The sequence below is a fragment of the Gymnoscopelus braueri genome (assembly GCF_963280865.1).
Source record: "Gymnoscopelus braueri genome assembly, chromosome: 17".
Lineage (NCBI taxonomy): Eukaryota > Metazoa > Chordata > Actinopteri > Myctophiformes > Myctophidae > Gymnoscopelus > Gymnoscopelus braueri.
This window is the reverse complement of record NC_137617.1, coordinates 8,206,022-8,230,551: the sequence shown is the minus strand read 5'-3', so window position 1 is coordinate 8,230,551 and position 24,530 is coordinate 8,206,022. Positions and strand designations below refer to the sequence as shown.

The 24,530-nt window shown below is 42.0% G+C and overlaps 1 protein-coding gene across 1 annotated transcript in view; it reads left to right on the top strand.

The window, feature by feature from the left end:
- LOC308104919 (uncharacterized protein) overlaps window positions 1–24,530 on the top strand; it is a gene marked incomplete at its 3' end in the record, with an annotated part of 64,538 nt that overhangs the window by 16,936 nt on the left and 23,072 nt on the right. Inside the window, exon 10 of the mRNA XM_080455561.1 lies at window positions 4,167–4,604. Within this exon, the coding sequence (XP_080311687.1) occupies window positions 4,167–4,604 (438 nt within the window). The remainder of the gene's footprint in view (window positions 1–4,166; window positions 4,605–24,530) is intronic.

The window sequence follows — 24,530 nt, the reverse complement described above, 5'->3', positions numbered from 1 at the left end:
GTTAAAACAATCACCCCATTCACGAGCTTCAATCCACAATGAATACAATAGCTACCCTTATCTGCTCTTCTTCCAAACTACTTCCATTAACCCTTCTTACATATACTACAATCCTTACCTCACATTACCTGTTAAGCTTTTGACTTGAATAGCAGTACGGTGTCAATGCTACATAATGCTATACAACAGCCCCTTTTAGTAGTAGAATCAGTAGCTCGCACTTTAGAACTAACGGAAACCCAACCTGAACCTTCCCGGCATCCGTGATGGAAAGATGGTCATGCCATCAAAGCCTTGGATCACCATAATAGCAGTCAATCATGAAACGAAAACAGAAGCAGTGTGAATTCAAGCAATGAATATCTCTTTACAATGACATGGTTAGCTAAAAGCGAAGTAACGTGCAAATTAGCTTCAGTGCACTAATGAATCTACCTGCATCTGAGAATCAGATTAACCTTTGTTTGCCCTCTAAATGGCACCCCCTGGAGGACAACCCACTACAATTGAAGCAATCACCCCATTTCACAAGACTTCAAATCCACCATGAAGTAATTATCTATTTAAGCCTCTGCAAACTAATCCACCCATATTATAGTTACCTGAACTTGAGCGTTGATTAAGTGAATAGAACAGGAATGCAGAAATAACAGCTTCACTGAGTGGATTAAATTAACTTGAATATCCCATGATAGTTGTGTACCTATTTAACATGACAGTTACACTGCCATAATGCCTGCACATGACCAGTTAAAAAGAAAACACCCTTGCCCTTTCACCTTATTCTCACACAGTAGCATTGAACTGATCCCCATGATATGACTGTCAGTTGCATAGACTACAGTACCCAAGATGCATTGCTGTATTGTATGAGACTTCCTGATTACTCCCAAGGAAAGTCACATGACACCACCACGCCGTGTTGCCAGATTGTAAGAGAAACAAGCGGCCAAGTCTATAAAAACAAGTCGCAAAACAAATGTTTAGAATATTAAACATTTTTTGCACCGTGATTACATATGAAACTGGGGTTCCTTCCCATGAACGCTGTTCAGTAATATATTTGCTGTGACTTACGGAACACAATCCCAAAGTCGCTTATAATAAGCATACATGGCAACACTGATTTGATACACATGCTGTGTTTTCCTATCCTGGCTTGAGTACATGTCTGAATTTGACTTGTCTTATATTATGCCCCGTTGCACACAGATTGTCTACGACAGCCTTAAGTATAAACATATTATAAAAGCATTTGAGCGAGCAGTAGCAATACAACTGTTGGAAACTCTGCTTGAAGCTTCAGAGCCAACTAGATGGCACTGCACCATTGTGGGTATTCCCAGAGTCAAGAGTGCCTCAGCAGAACAGCATTAGAACTTAGAAGCAGTACTTATTTTGGAAAAACAATTTGGCCCAAATAACTCCATTACTTCTATACCTTAAGTAAACAATAATAATAATAATAATCTAAAATAGCCAAGATTCATTACCTGATGAGGTAAAGGGGAGTAGCCTACATGGGAAGCAAGCCTGCTGTGTTAACTGTGCAGTGTTGAACAAACAATCAAAGCTTTTACATGGCAACAACATGCTGTTAGCTTTAAGCTACAAACGATTCGATTTTTTCCACATGGGAAGCAAGCATGCTAACTGTGCAGTGCTGTATAACAAACAAAGATTCTACATGCAGCAGCATGCTACGTTAGCTTTAGCTACAACAATTCCAGCTTTCCACATGGTAAAAGGGAGTAGCCTACAACCAAGCTTCTACTGTACATGGGCAGCAAGCATGCTGTATTAGCTTTGAGCTATGAGCACAGTAGTGTTAGCAGCAATAATAGAAGAAGCATTGGCTGCTGTAGCAGTGTTAAAGTCAGCATCATTAGCAAATCATCTCATATAGCACCAAAATATCGTAGAGCAACACACAAACCGTAGATAAGTAGCAGATGACAGCTCGCAGCAGCTAGCAAAATGCATTAGTTCAGCAACCAAGAAATTTGAAAATTTGAAACCTACAGCTGTACAACCGGCACTGACAGCCAAGCACATAGAATGAACAGAGAATGAACAGAGAACAGAGGCTGCTTAAATGAACCGCCTGAGATGCACTGTGGGTATAAGAGGGCGTGAGTGAGTTAGCTTGAAGCGAATGAGAATGACAAGGGGTTGAACGTATGACTTAAAGGAGTACAACTGAATAAGCTTGTTAGCGAATGGGGGGGTCCGGGGAGTATGAATGAAATATAAACATTCTGCCTGCCGTGTCTACATGAACTATCGTTTACACTGAATTTGAGAAACAGTTCACTCAATGACCTGGTGACCTAAGATGACACATCAATGTTGTTACTGGAACTTCCACAGAAAGGGGAATTGGAATCTCAAGAAGGGGAAGTTGCCTGGTTGAGTCATCATTATTAGGAAATGTGCCCATATAATAGCATGTGTCTGCTCACTCATCAGTTAACATGAGTTTAATAAACACTCAAACACTCAAAAACGCTCTGCTCACTAGCATTATATTTCAGTTAAATAATGACAATAATGATAATTAATGGCTTGATTAAATGTGTTGCGCGTAGTATCGTGCAATGAATTATATCAAGCCCTTAACAGTCATTATTTAAGAACATGTCTATGGACAATTGGTTGAGAAACAGTGTTATAAAGGCTTATAAGTATTTTAGTTCTTATAACTCTAATCATACAGAGTTATAAGCTGATCATGTATTATAGACCTGGGATGCATAGTGTTAGTGTTACCAAAAACACTAATCTGAGCCCATATCCCCTCCCAGTGGTCCCCAGTGGTCAGTGGTCCCCAGGTTGAGTCTTACTCAGGGTGATGGTCCCTGGTTCACAATCAGTTGAAAACCCCTGCTCTAGCTGACTCTAATCAAACAGCTTATTAATCTGTTTTTGTACGTGTTTCTTTTAAAGTGGTTTTGCAACCTGAATGTACACACACACACGCACGCACGCACGCACGCACGCACGCACGCACGCGCGCGCGCACACACACACACACACACACACACACACACACACACACACACACACACACACACACACACACACACACACACACACACACACTAATGTTTGTAAACAATAAACCTGTCTATACTGTACAAACATCCTCTGTGTTGCCACAGAGAGTGAAAAACAGAGATGGTAGAACACAGTAAAAATCCTCAAAGTTAATTTAACTCTGATTCTGCCAGACTGTTGAAACGGAAAGCAGAGCCGTCTGGATACACATGGCTGGGCCAAACCAAAAACCTATGAAACAGAGGGGTCCATTGATGGGGCGCACCTTACATTTTTTCAAATACTTAAAACGTACAAATTCCAGTTCTTTTTACTGCCTGGGGTGGACGTCAGCAAGGGTATGCGGTCGCAACGGGTTCCTAACTCCTAATGAAATGGGTTTCAATCTGAGCCAAATCTCCTGAGGAGGCGCGTCTGAAGCATCTCCTGGACAGGGGTCTCCAGACGTAATGATGATGATGTGTTCTATAAAAGAATACACAAATATATATTTTTTGGCGGTGTAGCGCCCCTATAAGTGGGGTTGGGACACCTCATTAGTACACCCTTCGCTGTACTGTGATTGGCTCATAATTAGTACACCCCTAGCATTAGTACACCCCTAGCTGTATTGTGATTGGCTGACGCTATTGGCTGACTCTATTCAGCACTGTGATTGGCTAGCGAGACACATGATGAAATTATTAAGTAAGAATAATGGAGTCAAGCAAAGTGACAGAGCTGAGTTAGAACTTAGAGTTGCATTCCTTTCCCTTCTTTCTTCTCATTTTCTTCCTCCCCACTACTTCCCTTCCTTTCTACTTCTTCTCCCAAATGTTCCCCATGCAGCTTGTGGCTACTGTGTTAATCATCAGACGCTCATTCCATGGACTCCATGGATCGCGGGATCGAAATCCCACTATGGACAATGATTTTCCGCGATCCAACGCTACTTTTTGCGGTTTATTTTCTAAGATAAAACGGTACTTTTACTGAGGTTAAGGTTAGGAATAAGGTTAGGGTTAAGAGGCATACTTTTACTGAGGTAAATGTCATTGTTATTTTTACTTCAGTGATGATGATTAATGGATCTGCTCCCTTTCTCTCTTCTCTTCATGTTTTTCATTCAGTCATGGATCACATAGACGCCATCTTGTCCAAAGCAACTTCACTCTACCCTCTCTGTGAGGAGGTCAAGGCCAACAAGAAACAGTTCCAGCGTCTGGCCCAGCGTGTGAAAGGACTGGAGGAACTGATGCTGACAATCAAACAAAAAGGAGCTGGTCAGAACTCTGGTGATGTGGAGAAGGACCTCAGTGATCTCAATTCCAACCTGGAGTATGCTGCTGCGTTTGTAACAAACTACACCTCTGAGAGTTTCCATGTGCATTTGTTTGAGGACTATCGCAGCAAGGGGATTGTGTTGCAGAAATTGAACCGCAGGCTCTACGGCCCATTCAAGGTGTTATCCCAGAATCTGCAGGTTGAACACAAGGTGTCCGAAGAAACTTCCTGGCAGGCAGAGGATGAAGCAGACAGGGAGAAGGATCATGCAGAGCTGAAGAGAAGTAAGAGGGGGGGTCTACTTGTTTAACACTCCATGAGATATGAGAGAGAGAGAGAGAGAGAGAGAGAGAGAGAGAGAGAGAGAGAGAGAGAGAGAGAGAGAGAGAGAGAGAGGTCTTTATTGATTATGAAATAAAATCATATGTCACATACATACATCTGTAGCAAACATGTGACACACCATAATCAACAGGACAACGCAAGAAAGCTTACAGATTGTTTCGATTGCAGTCCTTTAGTACAGTGGTTCTCAACCTTTTCAGGTCGTGACCCCCCAAATAATCATATTTGAACTGGGGACCCCCCACCCTGACAAGCACTTGGAATGTAGGAGTGGAGGCATTCATTTTTGTTTGACTCGATACCACAGATAAATATTGTGAAAATAGCAGATCTGCATGCTCACAACGCCTCACAACGTGAGCCGTTGTGAGCTTGTAGATCTTATATTTCTTATTATTTGACAATTTGGCCAATGTTTGACCAGTTTTGTATAGTATAGTGTGTTACCTTTGATGCAGTAATGGTCTTTAAAACATTTTTTCTCTTTTTCACGTGGAGTGATCTATATGAAGACATAGTAACAAAAACAATATTTCTTTCAGCAGATACCTTAGTTACAATGAAATTGAGCTAACAATATAGTTTTGTGTGGTATTGTTCATGTATTTATTCATTCAGTTTGGGAAATCACAATCTTAAGCTTTAGATAGCACTTAAGCTTCTTCCCCACAATTTCCCCCCCACAATTTGAATATACAGTATTTTGAATATGTTTTCTTTAGTTGGTAACCATAGTATAATCACAATATTACATAAGATGGTGGGCTTTACCATCATTATTTACACTTCAGTGATGCTTAGGGAACTCAGTACAAGCATCTCATTCCTGACCACATCACTGTTTTACCAACAATGACAGTATAAAGTAGATCCTCTCTTGTAATATTGCTTAATTAAACAACTTTGAAGTCAGTTGCCATTTCTCATTCAATGCAAAAAAGTTATGATTCAATCTATTGGATTTCAACCAACTGTATCTGTCCTTTTTCCCTTCTCTCTTGTTTTTCAATCAGTCATGGATCTCATAGATGACATCTTGCCCAGAGCAAAGTCCTTCTGCTCTCTCTGTGAGAATGCAAAGGGCAACAAGGAAGAGTGCCAGCCTCTGAAACAGCAAGTTAAACAGCTACAGAACCTGGTGGAGGAAATCAAGCAAAACGGAGCTGGTCAGAACTCTGCCGATGTGGAGAAGGCCCTCTGTGAGGTCAAGGAAACATTGCCGTCTGCTGAAAAGATTGTCGAACAATATACTGATGGAGCCCTCAAGCATATGGGGCCGGGCAGCAAGGAAAAGCTTAAAAAGTGTGAAGAGCCTCTCAGCGAAACTTTCAATGTGCTGTCCCAGGTTCACCAGCTGTAACCCTGGAGTCCTCTTGCACACCTACTGTACTTAAAGGGAAAAAATCAACATGAAAAGACTTAAAAGGGAAAAGTTCAGTGCACTGCTGTTGATGAACATTGTTCTTTATTTAAAAAAAACTACTTTTTGTAAGTGAAGACACAAAAAAAAAATGTTTTATTGAATACATAATAACATTTCGGTCCAACTGACCTTCAGGTATCTGAATCAAATACAAAGACAGACCTATATATATATATATATATATATATAGGGGAGAATAGAGAGGTGAGGTCCAATCATGGAACCCCACCAATCAGTTTTCATGGATTTTCTTATGAAGAACTGGGCGCTTGTGTCTCTTGCAAAATCTGGCAACACTGATCACAAGAACAATGCATAATCACACGATGAACAAATAGGGACTCATAAGTCAAGATAAATACAAAGTAGAAAACAAGTCAGATTAGGAATACAAAAATAAAAAATAAAATACACGACATGAACACATTATAATATTATATTTACAGAAAATTCATCATTCAACCATTTTGGAGCTAAGGTGTTCAAAGCATAGAACCAGAACCCTTCTCTTGATAATGTGTTCAAGCCAAGGTCAAAGCCTTTATGTGGCAGTGAAACCGACTCCACACCACAAAAATGCAGAGAAGAAATGTCATGTTTAATATCATTGAAATGTCATTCCTACGGATAGAACTTATGCTCTCTTATCGGCAAGACCACAAGGGCAGTGTAGAATATACACCACAGGAATGGTGAACTATATGTGCCATTTTTTTAATTGTGTTTTTCTAGCACCTTAATTAACGTCCATAACAGTATATCATGCACAGTATACATCTGCTGCTATGCTCACGCACCTCTATATCTTATCTCAGGTAGGCCTACATGTGTAAATAAGTAGATACCTTGTTTGTTTTTTTGTTTGATCTCTCCCCCCCCCCCCCCACACTTCTTCTTCACTTTCTTTTTTTCTATGGAAGTAATGATTTTATGTACTTGTCCACAGACCCCCCCATATTTTGTGGCAGGGACCCCCCCCCCCCCACCCATACAAACGTGTGTTGTTAAAATGTTTCACAAATGTTCCAAAATTAACAAATTCAAGATCATTTTTGTCTTTTTTTGAAAATGGCAGATCTACATGCTCACGCGTTGTGAGCTTGTAGATTGTAGAGCTTGTAGATTGGATATACCTAGTCGCTTCTTTTGGGCTCGTTTTCATAGACCTGGTTGCTTATTTCTCTCGCAGAATCTGGCAACAATGCTGAGCTCCTGCTGCTCTGTTCACAATCGCGGCAGCTGCGTCGTTCATCTCGACCTGTGTGTGTGTGTGTGTGTGTGTGTGTGTGTGTGTGTGTGTGTGTGTGTGTGTGTGTGTGTGTGTGTGTGTGTGTGTGTGTGTGTGTGTGTGTGTGTGACCTATAGAGGTCAAGTCTGTCAGGAGGCCTAATCAGCCTCCCACTCCGGGAGAAGGCCCGGCCCTGTAACTCACGGCATGGTGTGTTCCCAGTCTGCGGGGAAGACGGGGACGACCTCGGTGCTGATGGCCTTGGAGACTCCTCAGGGCTGCTGACGACCTCTCTGGCGCTTCCCCAACTCGCAGGCTGCTCTGGGGCCAATTCTGGGTGACCTGACCCTGTTGCACCGATACGTGTCCCCTCCACGTTGACCAGATAGGACCGGAGTCCCAACTGCTGCAGTTACACACCCCTCCTTCCATCGGCCCGTCCTGTCTCCCGGGAGTGGCTTCATCCATATGGGCTGGCCGACGTTCAGCTCCGGCAGATCCTTGGCAGATCTGTCATACATCAGCTTTGCTGCTTGATGTTTCACTCTCAGCTTGACGGGAACCCCTGTGACGATCTGAGGTACCAGTAGCTGGTAGGACACAGGGAAAAGGGTTCATGACGTACGCCATTGTGCTGGGCTGCAACGCATACCCTCAGTGGGCGTATTTCTCCAATGCAAAATGGCCCTCCAGGGGTCCTCTTTGGCATGGTCTACCTTTCTGCACAGGCTCTTTACAATTTTTACTGCTGATTCCGCTTTGCCGTTAGCCTTTGGGTGCCTCGGTGAGGACATGACAGGTTCAAATCCCCACTCCCTTGCAAACGCCCAGAACTCTCCATCAGAAATGGTCCTGTCTGGCACACCGTAGCGTGCAAGCTGTGCCTTGCATCGTCGGATTGTGGTGTCCGCTGACAGGGAGGGAGCAGGTTGATCTCCCAAAAGTCAGATTAGTGGCAAATAAATACATAAAATAATTGAAATAAATAAATAAAACAATCTTCACTTTTCTACATTACTGAATGCATGATCAGGGACCACATGCAATATACCTCCACGGATCACCAGTTGAAAACCCCTGCTTTAGGAGACAAGACATGGATGGGTGTTGGGATATTTACTCTTTCTGAATGTTTTTTTATGTTCTTTACTTTTATTTTCTAATTGCGTGCAACAGCTTTGCACATATACTAATACCATTAATAAAATTAGATTTTGAACAGAGCAGCCTTGATGTATTTCCTAATGAGCCTCTCCTGACCTCTAGTGGAATGATTAAGCCTCAGCAAGGCATCTGGGTGGCACAGGGTGACAGAGGTAAAAGTGGTCCTGTCCACTGCATGGACTGGTCCATGCAGTGGACAGGACCACTTTTACCTCTGTCACCCTGTGCCACCCAGATGCCTTGCTGAGGCTTAATCATTCCATGCCTTGGTGCATCTGGCTTGCATCTGGCGTGCATCTGGCTTGGAATTGAACATAATTATTTGATTAAGTGATTCTGATAATAAAAACTGTATTTTCTATCACCATTGCACCTTTTTTCAATTATAATTTCAAGAACTTGCCTTTCGTTTGTGAATAAAATAATGTCTTAACTGCAAAGTCTTTCAGCTGCTCCCAAATGTTTTTTTTACTGATGCGGAATAGACCAAGCTCTGGTGTTTGGTGTTTGCTTTTTAACTAAGGCAAACACCAAACACCAACTGGAATGACATGCAATGCTGTACTGGAGAGCACTGCATTTGGTTCTGCGCTCGGAGCAGAGCTGAGCATTGCCTTTGATGTCAGGGAGTCTGTTTTTTTCGGCGCCAGTTCACTATGAATTAGTGCTACAACCTGACCTGGAGACACAACTCAGCCTCCTTAATAAAGAAGGCTCACCAACAATTGTACTTCTTGATGAGGCTAAAGCGAGCAGGGCTGGGTACCCCTGTACTTACTTCCTTCTACAGGTGTGGTGGAGAGTATCCTTACATCCTGCACAACACAGGCTCTGCAGCAAGTGGTGAAGTCTGCACAGAAAATCACTGCAAGCGGCCTACCTGCCATTAGTGATATTTAGTTATTTACACCAGCAGGCACACTGGCACAGGAAAAAGGCTGCCAACATCATGAAGGACGCCACCCACCCTGCACATGGACTGTTTGTCCCTCTCCCTTCGGGCAGGAGGCTGCATAGTATCATGTCCAAAACCACCAGGTTGAAGAATAGCTTCTTTCCAAAAGCTGTGAGACGTATGAACTCTGAGACCTTGATGTTGTAATCGTTGCACTTCTGATCGGTGAGATTACTCCTGAACTCTGCACTGTTATTTTAATGTTGCTGTTTTAACATTGTTGTTGCTATTGAATTGTTTGGGTATTATTTAGAGGTTGTATGTAGTTGTATAGGTGTATTATTTTAACTTATTCTGCCATGACTAGGACCTGGGTAACACATTTCGTTCTGTACTTGTATGGAATGCCAAACACAAGTATCACAGAGCTGTAGGGGTTATTGTTTTTTTTTGTTTACTTTTAGGTTTAGTTTAGGTGAGTAGGTTTAGTTCTTGTCTTTTAGTTGTTTTCTTTTTGTTTGGGATTATATGTCAGGTCAGGGAGTTTATCATAGGGGTTTTGGCTTATTTGGTTGTGAGCCTAGCTATGTACATTCACCCTGAAGTCAAACAATCACCTGTTTAAATTGCAATCATTAGAAAATAAAACATTTTAGTTGAGAATTCAGTTGTTGTCCTCCGTCTTTTTACCCATACAAAAGGGCGTAACAGATGATCTGATCTAGTGTGATGAAAACCAATACTATGGAATAGGTGCTTGCTTGGCTAAACTCAACTCTTTATATTCAAACTTATCACTGGGCAAACTATCTGGTGAAACATCTCAGGCCCGGCGGTAACTCACCTAGAATCTGTAGAGATACGGTGTGTCTACTCACCCCAGGCTGTTATATCTTACCTTTTTGGTCACCATTGCTGCACCCCTTTGGTCATTTCAACTTAAGCCTTTTGGTGTACAGTAGTTGTAAATATCACTAACAGTCACATTTATCTCTAGAGCTCTGACCATGGATGCCACTGACAGTACTGCCACTTTGCCAATACTAACATGGCAATACTACTTCTCAAAAAAGTACTGCTAGGGGTTACTTATAACAAGATCTCTTCATCAGTATGGACTCTGTAGAGTGCCTGTGGGAGATAAAGAGCTTGTTGTGACCCCGCACACACCGACTAGCTGTCTACCAGTTCAGTTCAACTATTTGTTTCAGTCATGGCTTGTGAAGTGACCTTGTGAGCCTGTAGAAGGCGCTGATACCACATTTAACTAGCTTGTATATCAATCATATTGATACTAGGTAAAAAGTGATTACATTACATTCAAAAAGGTTTCCAGCCGCCAGCGGCGATATGACAGCACACGCCAAAGTCAATCACATTTGATTATCTTTGTCTAACAAGTTGTGCATACTTTGTTGATTATTGAGATTGTTGATTATTCAAACACTCTACAGATCACTCAAAGCTCTTTAAAACCTGTAGATGGAGTTGTGTATTTATCGGACTCTTTTTTGCTATGATTCAAGTGTAATTATAATTGGATTACTTTTGGTAGGGCATGTGCCCATATATTGGTTAAAATGTGGATGATAATGATTCCTAGAAAAGCTGGTTAAGTCATTAAAAGCCTATCCAAGGGACCTACAGTTGCAGGGGGACCTACAAGTTCATTATAGTAGGTCCCTGAAACACGTTTAAACCATGACCTAAACATGGTTTAGAGTAGACTATAATTATGTCCTAAACAACTCACACTCACAAAAGCAGCTGTTTCTTTTTGCTGTTGTTTTCTCTCTTTTTTTTTAAATTAAAAGTGTTTGTGATTGCTGATAACTTTATTTGCTATTTTGGCCTTGGCCTGGTGATCTGAATACTTTTGAGTTGATCCCTTGTTTCTTGCTAAAACTGACATAGCCAAGCCTTTGCCTACAGGGAGAGCCCTGGCTCTACATTACAAAGGACTCAGCAGACCTCAGGGCCAGACACTGTCCATGGGATGTACTCAAATGTTCAATGTATCAATACTACAATATAGAAATACTCTGTTACAAGTAAAAGTCCATAATTCATGTGTATGTAGGCTATACATTAAACAATACCTTGATCCACAACATGAATATAAAATAAACACAAACAAAGCAAAGTTTTCAGCACTTTAATCAAGTGTAGACTATGGATAGGCCTACCACTTCAGTCTTGTAAAAAATAAAAACAAATAAAGAATCCTGGACACATACAGTAGACTATGACGCTGGTAAACGGAGTGCTAATTTGTAATAGCTATTTTTTACTTTAGTCCATGTTCAATAGGCTATTTGGGGTTGAGGGTTTTAGGGCTACATAGTGCATAATTTCAGTCTAGTGAGTTGCCCCCTGGATATAAAAAGTAGTGCACACAACAAAACATGTTTTATGAAAGCACGTTGCTCCTGGTGTGTAATGAACTTAAAGGGGAATTTTGGACCACGGTTTTCTTACCTTTTCTATGATGTTATGAAATCTAAGGATGAATGGTACAGTAGAAACATTTCATAACTTCATCCTGGGTCCGCCACAGCTTAAAACGTGCGCCAATAGGCCTTGCGCTAGTGTATTTTAATAGTTTTTTTGGTGAGATCTGACGTTCATAGTGACAGAACACTGTGCAAAAAAAAACAAAAAAATGGAAGTCTCGCTAGACGAGATTGAAATATCAAGATTTCCGAGACTTCGTTTTTTTTGTTCTTGTTTTTGAGCGGTGTAGCCGCTCCTATAAGTGGGTTTGGGACCTATCCGTGGCAAAAGTTTTTCTTTCCGTCGCGAAAATTTGTCTTTCGCTGTACTGTGATTGGCTGATTGGCTGTGACGTACTGTGATTGGCTAGCGAGACGCATGATGAAATTAATAACTCATAAATAGCACCACTCACTTAAAAAAAAAATCTTTTTTTAAAAAGTGAGCTTCCATCACTGTGATGACCACTGTTGTTTTTGAGCACCGAGCGGTGCAAATATACAAGTGTCACAGCAAAGGGTCTGAATACTTATCTTTGCAGGACGTGCTGTGATTGGCTAGCGAGAGACATGATGAAATTAACTTAAAACTTCGCTCATAAATAGCACCGCTCACTTCACACTGGGTGTGATTTTTTCCGGCTGCATAGTGTTCTGTCACTATGAACATCAGATCTAAAAAAAAAAAAAAAAAAAAAAAAAGCTAATCAAATACGCGATCTAGCGCAAGGCCTATTGGCGTACGTTTTAAGCTGTGGCGGACCCGGGATGGAGTTATGGAATTTTCCTACTGTACCATTAATCCTAAGATATCATAACATGATAGAAAAGGCAAGAAAACCGTGGTCCAAAATTCCCCTTTAAAGGTCATTACAAAGTAACAATTAATAATTTTACCCTTAATTTGTTTTTGAAATAGCAGATCTAAGTTCACAACGCGTCGCAAATCAGTTATTTCCACTATTAAACAAAAATATTGAAGTATTATTTTGATTATTGGTACCGGTCATATTGTCAGTAATTTCTGTGTATATTTAAGTTATTTGTCACATCTGCCCTGTGCAATTCTTGTTTAGAAAGCCTAAAAGGCAAACATAATTGTATTTCACAAGCCGCAGCTTTTGTAGTTTTGGTAAAAAGTGCGAAGGGGGCAGCCAATGGTGGGCAGCCAACAGGTGTTGAACCTTATTTGGAGAAGTTGTTTGCCATGCTGACCTTTTTCCCTTTCCATGGAAGGACGAAACTGTGTGGCATCCCCTGAATGCATGAAAGAAGCAAAGACCTGATGACTTTGATTCAATAGCTGATGCAATTTCATGAACGGGATCCATCTGAGATCCTTCCCTCCTTCCAAAGGCAATCCACAGCTAATTCAAGCCAAGTCTTTGAACAAGTGAAACTGTTATGTCAACAATGTCAGTAACTGAGGCAGAGCTGCAGAGGATAGCATCTGACACATCATGATTTGCAGCTCAGATACTGACGTTGTTGTCATAGCAGTTGCACTTGTTCATATTAAGTAAGTCTGAGACTTATTGTCAGTATCAGCTGAGAACGCAGGGGTGTTATAGACCCCCTGGTCAGTGGCGTCAGTTCAGTAAAAGCTAGGGTATGGCAGGGTTAACTATCTTGTCTACCCCTTTTTCTGCAGAAAAAAAATTTGGGGGCCCCTTTTTGGGGGGGCCCTTTTTCGGCCGCACGGCTTGTCTGCTGTGCGGGTTGCTGTGTCAGTCTTTTTTACCAAAAAATGCATGCAGAGAGGTCTGCTTCCTTTTCATTTTAACTCACTGTTCACAAGTAAATAAAACAGCCTGTCTGCTATTGAAAAAACGCGCCTCTGCTGCATGCTAATTAACAATAATGCATTGCACCTGTGTTGAATATACCATTTGACAAGATAGGGGAGATACAAGCAGTTGTGAAGAATGAAATACCCTGTGAAAGCAATCATTTTGCATTGGTAGTTATTTTACTGAAATTTAATAACAGAATAATCAACGCAGATAGACAGAGACATTCATGGATTTATTTTTTATTAAAAAAAAAATATATATATACATATATAATTTTTCTTATTTTTTTATTTTCCTGGAGCCAGGGTATGGCAGCTGCCATAGCCTGCCATACCCAATTGACGCCTCTGCCCCTGGTATTGCTGAGGTGGAGCGCCACACTCACCGTACCTACTCATACACTGATCCTGATCGAACCCATAATAATAATAATATCGTTTATTGTCCCCAAGGGGAAAATTGTCTTCACAGGTCTGTTCGTTACAACAAAAACAACAAAACAACCATAACAACAAAAACAACATATCACAAAGACAAAGACATGAGGTCCCCACTGTACACAGAAAACCCTCCTATGGACGGGGCAGTTGGTTTAATGCCGCGATGGCTGAGGGGACAAAACTCCTGCTAAAAATAACCTTTTTCCACTTTAAGGTTCTGTATCTCCGACCAGATGGCATGAGGTCAAAGTAGCGATACAGGGGATGATCAGTGTCATTTTTTATTGAAAGTGCTAAGCGTGTGATGGCCTTATTGTTCATATCAGCAAGTGTAGGTATGGGAAGTCCGATGATTTTGGAGGCAATACGGGTGATACTGTAAAGTTTGTTTCTGTTTGGCATGGACAGTATGGTGAAAAAACATGCGGAACAATACAACAAAACGGGTTGAATGATACTTTTGTACAGTAATAGCAGAAGATGAGGGGCAACAGATAATGATCTTAACTTGCGGATCACATAAAGTCTTTGCTGAAAACGTTTATGGATAGATGTGATGTGTTGATCAAATCTGAGTCTGTTGTCCATTGTGAGTCCAAGATATGTGAAACTGACAACTGTCAACCTGTTCTATTGTTTTACCATGAATGAGGAGTGGGTTGAGTCCAGTTTGGGTTGTGTTCATGACCAGGGGCCTGTTCCTCAAAAGGTGAATTAACAAAGCCTGGCCTTAAGCCAAATCAAGGCTTGACAAAGTCGGGTCCGAAAAGCCTCGTTTGTTCCGTTCCTCAGACGCCAAGCCAGGCTGAAAAGGAGCAACTTTGTCGAGCTAGACCTTGTCAAGACAGGCTGTGTCCAGCCAGGATAATGAAGCCAGGCTGAATGGGCGGGGATTCGCCGGCGACGTATTTCTATAAAAGACCATGAACTCGAGCACAGATTCCTTGAACTTGACCAATCACGGAGTCCAAAACCAGAGCAGCGTTCTTCTCTGTGGCTGAATAGCAGCACTGCAGCAGCTCATGAAGTCATACAAGGAAGTAAAATGTATTTAAGCAAGAAAGGAAACGCGATGGCAATAAATAGATCCTGTGTGTGTGTGTGTGTGTGTGTGTGTGTGTGTGTGTGTGTGTGTGTGTGTGTGTGTGTTTGTGTGTGTGTTTGAGACGGACGGGCAACGGGACGAACGGGACGAACGGGGACGGGGGGGGGGGGGGGGTTGTGTACTGCGACGGGGGCCACAACGGGACGGGACGGGGGGGGGGGGGGTTGTGTACTGCGACGGGGGCCACAACGGGACGGGACGGGGGGGGGGGGGTTGACCGCGACAGGGGGCCGTGACGGGATGAGCGGGGGGGGATGGGACGGGACGAGACACGCAATAAATAACCCCACATTTGCAAGACCACTTTGGTAGAGGTTTGGGTTGTGTAGTTACCTTGCCATCATGATGTAACTCCAAAGGTGGACAAGAAATACAAAATAATTTCTCCATTGACTAGAAATTGATAATTTAAAATATGCTCCTCATTGACTTACAAAGAGGCTCCTTTAAACCCTTAACTAATAATTTATATATATATATATATATATATATATATATATATATATATATATATATATATATATATATAAATTATTAGTTACGGGTATATGTGTGTGTATGTATGTGTCAGACATTTTTTATAATATTTTTAAAAAAAAAGGAATATATTATCAAACATCTAACAACAAGATGAACTATAGTGTTAACTATAACAGAGTGACAATTACATATCACAGTCATTGTGAAACAATTATGATTATGATTCATGGTCACACACTATTTCAGTAATTAATTTGATTATATCTTATTGTATTTATTTCATTTTATTTGAATGCAGGGTCATTAAAATGAGTCCATATACAAACACATGTTTTGAATTAACTGTGGAAAAACTTGAAGAACAAGGCACTAGATTAAGTAAGCTTGGCTGTTAGCCTGCTCCTGACCAGGCTAACTTCACAGCTAAATTGCCATGGTAACTAAGCTAGGCTTGCTTCAATTCTCTTTTGAGGAATCGGATAAGGCTAAACTTAGCCAGGGTGAACTGGCTAAACTAATCTTCAAGATAATTCACCTTTTGAGGAACCGAGTCAGCTCTAATCCTGGCTAAATTAAGCCAGGATAGGTGGAAAAGCCAGGCTTTAGCTCTAATTCACCTTTTGAGGAACAGGCCCCAGTTCTTTTGTTTTGGCCACATTCAACTTTAAGTAGTTGTCAGTGCACCACTGTGTGAAATGAGAGATGGTGTTATGGAAGTCCGTGATAGAGTTATTGTCATTGAGCAGTCCAAGAATGGCAGTGTCATCAGAGTATTTAAAGTATGTGATGTTGGTGGGTGAGGGGCTGAAACAGTCATTTGTGTATAATGTGTAGAGGAAGGGACTGAGAACACAGCCCTGAGGGGCACCTGTGTTGGAAAATGATGAGCCTACTTTAACTGTTTGTGGTCTATTACTCAAAAAACTGTGAATCCAGTGGATGAGGAGTGGGGGGATGCTGAGGTGATGCAGTTTCTCGATCATGTGATGGCGTTGAATGGTGTTAAAGGCAGAACTAAAGTCAACAAAAAGAATAGAGGCAGAATTGTCCTTTGATGAATCCAGGTGTTGTAGAAGGGGATGAAGGAGGCATGCCACAGCATCCTCTGTCCCCCTCTTGGCCCTGTAGGCAAACTGATACGGGTCCAGCTGTGACCTGACAGCTGGCAGGATGATGTTCAGTATCAGTCTTTCCATAAGTTTCATCATTATTGATGTTAGTGCAACAGGTCTATAATGGTTGGGTTCTGAGGGGTGGGGTTTCTTGGGTACCGGTATGATGGTGGATGTTTTCCAGAGGGTGGGTACAGACACTGTCCTGTAGGATTCCCAGAAGATGGAGTGAAGGATGGGGGAGAGCTCCATGGCACAGAGCTTGAGCACCTTCACCGAGATGCCATCCGGCCCTGGCGCCTTGCCAGGCTTACACCTGGCCAGCAGCTGTCGTACATCCTCCTGGGTGAATGGGGGATGTGAAGGCTCCTGGAAGGGGAGGGCTCCCAATAGTTCCTCACAGGCAGCAGAGTAGTCCTGACTGTCAAAACGTTTATAAAAAGTATTCAGTGTGTTTGCAAAGGTGGTAGGATCTGGAGTTGTACAGTTATTTTGTCTTGTCTCACCACCGGTTAGAATTTTTACTTTATTGAAAGCTTGTTTTGTGTTCATGTTACTAAACTCCTGTTCTAGACTGTTTTTGTATTTGAGTTTGACATTAAGAATTTCATTCTTAATTTGCCCATCAATAATTTTGAGGGCGGCCCAATCCTGGCGTTGAAATGCCTTCTGCTTTTCTCTGAGACTATGTTTAATATGAGGAGTAATCCATGGTTTGGAGTTTGGATATTTTTTATTGTCTTTGTGGGTATAGTGGTGGTGATACAGAACTTGATGTAGTCGGTGATCACGGAAACCTTCTCATCCAGGTCGCCTTGGAAGACGTCCCAGTCCGTGCATGCCAGAGAGCCCTGCAGCTGTGCGATTGCGTCCTCCGACCACTGGGGAGCGCAGTGGGTCCGCGGTTTGGATCGCTTCAGCTCCAGCTTGTAGTGCGGAAGCAGAAAGACTATGTTGTGGTCTGAGCGTCCGAGTGGAGAGTGCGCTCTCGCACTAAAAGCATCATCAATATTTCCATAACATAGATCCAAGGTACGTTCTTTCCTCGTGGGAACGTCCACATATTGATGGAAAGAGGGCACAACCCCCTCGAGTCTACAGCTGTTATAATCTCCCATAAAGAACACCGGGGCTTCAGGGTACCTAGCCATCAGAGAGTTAGCTGCCTCGGCTACCTGCTCTGCTGCTATCCTACAGTTGGCTTTGGGATGGATGTAAACACACCCGATAACCACAGTTGGGAATTCTCTTGGGAGATAGAAAGGGCGAAGTGACAGGGTTAGCATCTCCATGTTAGGTGTACAGACTGTGTTGTGGATCTTGATGTTGTTACACCACCTGTTGTTCACGTAGATACAGACCCCCCCACCACCATCCTTGTCCGACTGATCTGTCCTGTCTGCCCGTATGACGGTGAATCCGTCCAGGCTGACAGCAGAGTCCAATATGTCCTCATCGAGCCAGGTTTCCGTCAAGGCGATGATACAAGCCTCCTTGTAGGCTCTCTCCAGACGGCACTGGGCGTGTAATAAGTCCATCTTGTTCCTCAGAGAGCGAACATTGGCCAAGATGATGGAGGGGAGATGGGGTCTGAAGCGACGCTTCCTCAGTCTGGTACGGACACCCCCCCGTCTCCCCCTTTTCCTTGGACGGATCTCCGGTGGTATACCCACCGGTCCCATGTTGCAGAGGATAGAGGACCGTAGTTGGAGGAGATCATCTCGGCTGTAGGTGTAGCTGAGTGTTCCTCCATAGCCACCGCTAACCCCCGTTGCTAACACTGGGCTAGGTTCGGGGGCCACCGCGGCGCTGTCATTTATGATCCAGAGGATTATAAATATAATCCAGGTTATTCTGTACATGTCCAGCATGATGTGCTTAGCCAGACAGTGGGGACTCAGACAAAAAGACTGGACGCAACGCTAAACAAACTAAAAGACTAAACAAAAACTAAACAAATAAGCGAACAGACCCGTGTCGTCGCAGCAGAGCATGCGCCGTCAGCCGTCATTCGCGCATGACCATGTGACCCGAAGGTGAAAGCTCTACCGACTGAGCTACCCAGACACAAAGACTTGGCTTGAAAAAGCTGTCGAAGGACCGAATCCCCCTTCATGAAAATGCATCAGCTATTGGATCAAAGTCATCAGGTCTTTGCTTCTTTCATGCGTTCAGCAGATGCCATACAGTTTTGTCCTTCCACGGAAAGAGAAAAAGGTCAGCACCTGTTTGAGAAAATATCCCTATATATATTTAAGTTTTTGTATTTATTGGTGAACATATTGAAAAGTCTGTTGCCCTAGGTCATTAAAAAGATACCAAATCACTTTAAAATGTGCTATAAATTGATTCTGTGTATGGTAATTAATACAAATACATGTGCTACAAGCTCATGTTGTACATTTATGCAATTTATCGGCAGCCATATTGGAAAATATGCCGCCATATTGGAACCTAATATATATTTTTTTATCTTACTTGGTAGAAATACCTTCAGAACATATTCTCCTATATTAAAACAAGGGGGAAATCAAAGATTTACAGCCCCAGCAAAGTGATATAGTCCAAAATGTTGGCCCAGTTGCAGCCATTTTGAAAACTGGTGGTGGCCATCTTGAAATCTTAGGATTTTTGCGTGGCCAGAGGTTGATTATCAATTAGGGTCATATGAAGGATGATAATAATCAGTTTAGGAAACTCTTAAAAACTCCCTGTGAATGAATGACTAGTGTCGCTTAACGTGACATATTCAATGTGCGCTGTCTTCTCAGTCTATCGTTGCCGAAAATGGCAGATCTACAAGCTCACTACGAGGTGCGTGTGGTGTTACCTGCTACACAGTGTAATGGTCTAGCCTAGACACCCCTGTGGTTGGTATCGCCCAGACACCGGAAGTGATGTTCACGCATGTAACGTGCTATAGAGACACACGGGGACTACAAATTTCACGCCCACTTTTGAGACAGCGCCGCTACTCGAGGTCCGTTAGAACGATGAACTGCAGCTACCAATGCATTCCCTATGAGAGGATATGAAAGTTAGCCTACTTTTAAAATTATCCTGCATTAACTGAAGACGATATTGATTTAAATAAAAATATGTTTCCAAATGTATGGAGTGTCTTTGTCAACATATCTTCTTGTTTTCTTAATAGTTGATGTGTTTCACATTTAATTTGCCACTTTAACGAGTTACCCATAATGCTAACACAGCAGAGGGTAGACAGCAGACAGGCATTTCAGTGACATCACTGTCTTTACGAGCGCCGACCGACAGCGTACCACTGTAGAGGCAGGAGAGGCGGTCGCCTGCCCAACTAAGATCTCGCCTCCCCTAAAAAAAAAATAACCCGAAAATGTGTCATTGCGTGCTTAATGTCCTCAAAGTCACGCATCCAACAAGCTTTGAACTGAGCAGATTGGACCTTCTGTTCCAGAGATAATGACCAAAACCTATTGAAAACGGCCACTTTCGCCAGTTTTCTGGGTATTGAAAACCTCAAGGGATGCGTCCGTGATGCGACCACTTAAAGTCTGGATCTCCGATGCTAGCGGTTTTGACATACTGATGGAGTATATTATAGTATATTGTGGGTAGTATATCGAGATGAAAGATATGGGACATTAAAAAGGACAAATTAAACAAATGGGACAGATTATTAGAACACAAAAAAAATCGCTACAGCCTCAGTAGTTAACCAGTGAAATGACGGTATTTTACAATGCCTCTCATAGAGATTGCATTGAGTGCAGTTCAACATGCAGTTCATCGTTCTAACGGACCCCGAGTGTCAAAAGTGGGCGTGGATTTGTAGGCCTTCCGCTTCCGGCCGTGTGTCTCTATAGAATGAAGGACATTCCAATGGGACCCGGTGTAACAAACATTCCTGTGAGATTCCGTAAAATAAAGCCTAAAGTATTGTACCTCGTCGTAGCCGAACTCATCCTTATAATATACAATTACCTAACACAACAGTGCGAACAGACGCGGTGTGAGCTTGGAGATCGGCCATGTTTGGTGCGTGACACTGTTGTACGATGAAGTATAAATTGCGCTTTTAAAGTGACAGTAGGCCTACACACATTAACCACTTGCCTTCTGTCTGTTAGAAAAGTACTGTATTTGAAGACCCTAGTAAAATGTAGTGCAAGTGATATATTTTGGCTAAAACAAGACAAAAGAATAGAAAAAATAAATATGCATTTTTTGTTTATAAAGAGCTGAAGAGACATGAGATTTTATAGTACTTATTACAGTAGGCATACTATTCATAATATAAAGCCATTTAACACTTATCACTTATCACTAATACTTAATGATAGGCAAACATATGTTTTACTTTAGTCATCTTCATTTAATTTTAGATGGTGGTCAGCCACATACACAGTCACAATTGGCCAATAAAAAAAAGATACCGGTTCTGTTCAGAATCTGTCCTCTCACGTCTTTCCACAAATTAATAGAAAAAGATGAATAGTGGGCTCGATTAAAGCTTGGCTCAATAAGCAGGATCGATAAGGTGCTCATTATCAATAAAAAATAACAAGCTCCATCCCTAGTAATGAACATCAACAAATCCAAACTGCGCTCACAGTTGACACATGGACTAAATGACATTATGAAAGTTACAACTGCTCAGAACCTGGTCCCTGATGTTGACAGGTTAGTTAAAGCAAAGAGATGTCAGGTACATCCTTTTTTTGTAAAAAAAAAAGGATGCTTTTACTGTTGGGTTATTCTTTTCTATTCTAAAACCGCAAAAAAAGCATTGAGTGTCATTATTTTGATTCTTTGACATTGTCTGAATTTTCGTTATTGTTCAATAAAAAAGACTGATCTGAGTTCATTGTCTGAGTTGCATTGCTGAAAGTAGGCCTAAAAAAAAAGAATGTTGTGTACTGTAGCCATTTACTGAAATATTTATCATTTTTTTATAATCCATCCATCCATCTTCAACCGCTTATCCGGAGCCGGGTCGCGCAACAGATCCTGAGGCGTTCCCAGGCCAGTGTGGAGAAGGCCGAGCACCCACGGGAATGTGTCGGATGACTATTGTGTGATGCTTTGTAACGTGCACAGGATGCATGATGTACCCGCTCTGATACCGTGTGTTATTGTGAACCGATTTCTGTCATTCAATCTCTCTCCCTGTAATCTGCAAAGTCCTTATGCCAGTTATGGTTTCATCATCAGCCAATAATCAAAGTGTATGGCTTGAAATGTAGTAAAAAAAAATCCTTCGCACACCTACTGGGACAGGTGCATAGGAGCAGACAGCAGTGCATGAGACAGGAAAGAATGGTGATCGCGCACACTGGCCCTCATTTATCAACGGAGCGTATAAACCGGCTTATATTTTTCCATATATTCGGCCGTACACCAACGTCGAAGTCACATTTATCAACGAATCCTACACAGCCAATCCTGGCGTACATCAGGTCGGAGCTTTGATAAATCTCACGTCTGAAAACGAGCATCATTTAAATAACACGCCCTTAAATATTCTCAAAACGCCCCGATTTTACGACATGAAGAAGAACCAGAATACGACCAAAGACATCAAAAGCCAATAAGAAGTTTCCCCCGATCGCCTCGCCACACACGCACACGCCCCTCTCTCTCTCTCACACACACACACACACACACACACACACACACATACACGCCCGCCCAGCTGTGTTTTTCATGTAATCCGTACAGTAGCGGTACAATCTTTGTCACGTAGGCTTGTAGCCTACATGAATGATATATTATGATACCAATCACATCGCCATGAATAGAATACGTTTGTATATTAATTTATTTAACCCATACCGAGCAGTGCGCGTTCGAGTTACACTAAAATAAAGCCGTCATGTAGGCTATTCCCAGTGAGACTCGGACCGTCAGACGGGCGAGTCCCGTCCCGCTCCGCATTAATGAGAGATAGCCTGGAGAGAACATTAATGGATGAAGGCTGGTGTGTGTTGGACCATGGGTTAAATGTCTGATCTCCCGGTGGCCATGAAAATATAACAGCAGCACCGCTGCACCGGTCTAAACTAAACCGAGCGCTCGTATATTTTGAAAAAAGCAGATCTACAAGCTCACAACGTGTCGTGATGTGACGCTGGCTTGTGAGCTTGTATATCTGCTATTTTCAATGCAGCCAGATCTACAATCTTATCTGAATGACTGTTAAAGCAAAAGCAGTTTGTTTAAATTACTTTATAAAATGTTATATTTTCACAGGGATTATTTATTAGTGTAGATCAGAACATTTATGAGTGGATTATGTGTCCAGATGCCTGTCAGACAGTCAGACAATGCTGATCCGCAGGTCTAGGATGGAATAAACGGGTGCAGCCAACGTCAACAACTCGTCTCTACCAGACGTGAGATCTCAGCCTACGGTAGGATGAATCCGACATCAGGATATATTGATAAATGCTGAAAGGTGCGGTGATCTCGCCGTACGCCCATTATTTGGGCTGCACCGCGTTGATAAATGAGGGCCACTGTCTTCACTTACAAAAAGTATTTTTTTGCGAGTACAATGTTTCCAACTGACATGCATCCGGTACTTCTGAGAAGCAGGTTTTGTTAGGCAAGGCATGTGGTTCTTTGTGACACATCCTCTGCTCTCATGAGAGAGCTACCCACACACACAACCGTTAACTTCACCTTGTCAAAACAAGATGACGCTGACATGCACAGTGGCGAACTTCACCCTGTCAAAACAAGATGGCACAGAGACAATTCGACTTGCTTGGTCTCCTTACACAACCTTTGAATTCCTGCACTAACATATCTGGTCAAAATTCATGTCAAGTCACCATACAGGGTTATTAAACGCGATAGAGATAGGGGAGTATTAACACGTATGAAAAATAACTTTTTTTAAATACTAAATTCAATAAATTAAAGTTGTATGAACCCCCCTAAAGCCAAAATAAAAAAAACATGGGCCCCCCCCAGGGCTAAAAAAAAAGTTTGATGACCCCCCCTCTTCTGGGCCATACCAAACTCCGGTAAATAACGACCAGTCCCTAAGTATATTTTGATGCCAATACTTTTGTACTTTTACTCAAGTACATTTTGAATACAGGACAGAGTATTTCTACATTGCAGTATTTATACTTTAGGGCACGGTCACAGCGCACTTTTATTTTACCTATGGGGCGGAATCTGCCAATGCTTTGTCAATGCAAATGTGTTTATGCGCTCTATGCTGCTTTTCCCTGGGAGGGTCCTGAAAGTGAGTGACAGGTGGGTCACTCCGTTTATTTAGAATGTGCTGCTGGCTGCAAAAAAATGTGGCCAAGCACAACCTGAGTTTAACAGCGGCCAACCATGTTTTGGTGTTTAAAAAAATGTAATACTTTTCCCCACAACTGCATATTGACTAATGGAAATGGAGAAATGGAAATGGAAACTCCCTAAATGGGAGTGTCAACCATCAAGTTCTTCTGACAACTTTCTTTTTCAATTTCAAATCTCGACACACATTGGGTGCCAGAGGTTTATTAAAATATTATACTTTGAGTGCCAGGACTTTTTAAACATTTTGAACCTTTTTCAAGTAGTCACAAAATATTTTCAGTGATCACCGTTCTCACGGTGATCCCCTCATTACACACATACAGGTCTCGTACAATCGGGGGGAAAAAATTTAAAACATTCGGAAATCCATTCCATAGTTGCAGCCAGTTGAAAATAGTTAAATTAACATTGTAAAAAAAAAAAGTGCACAG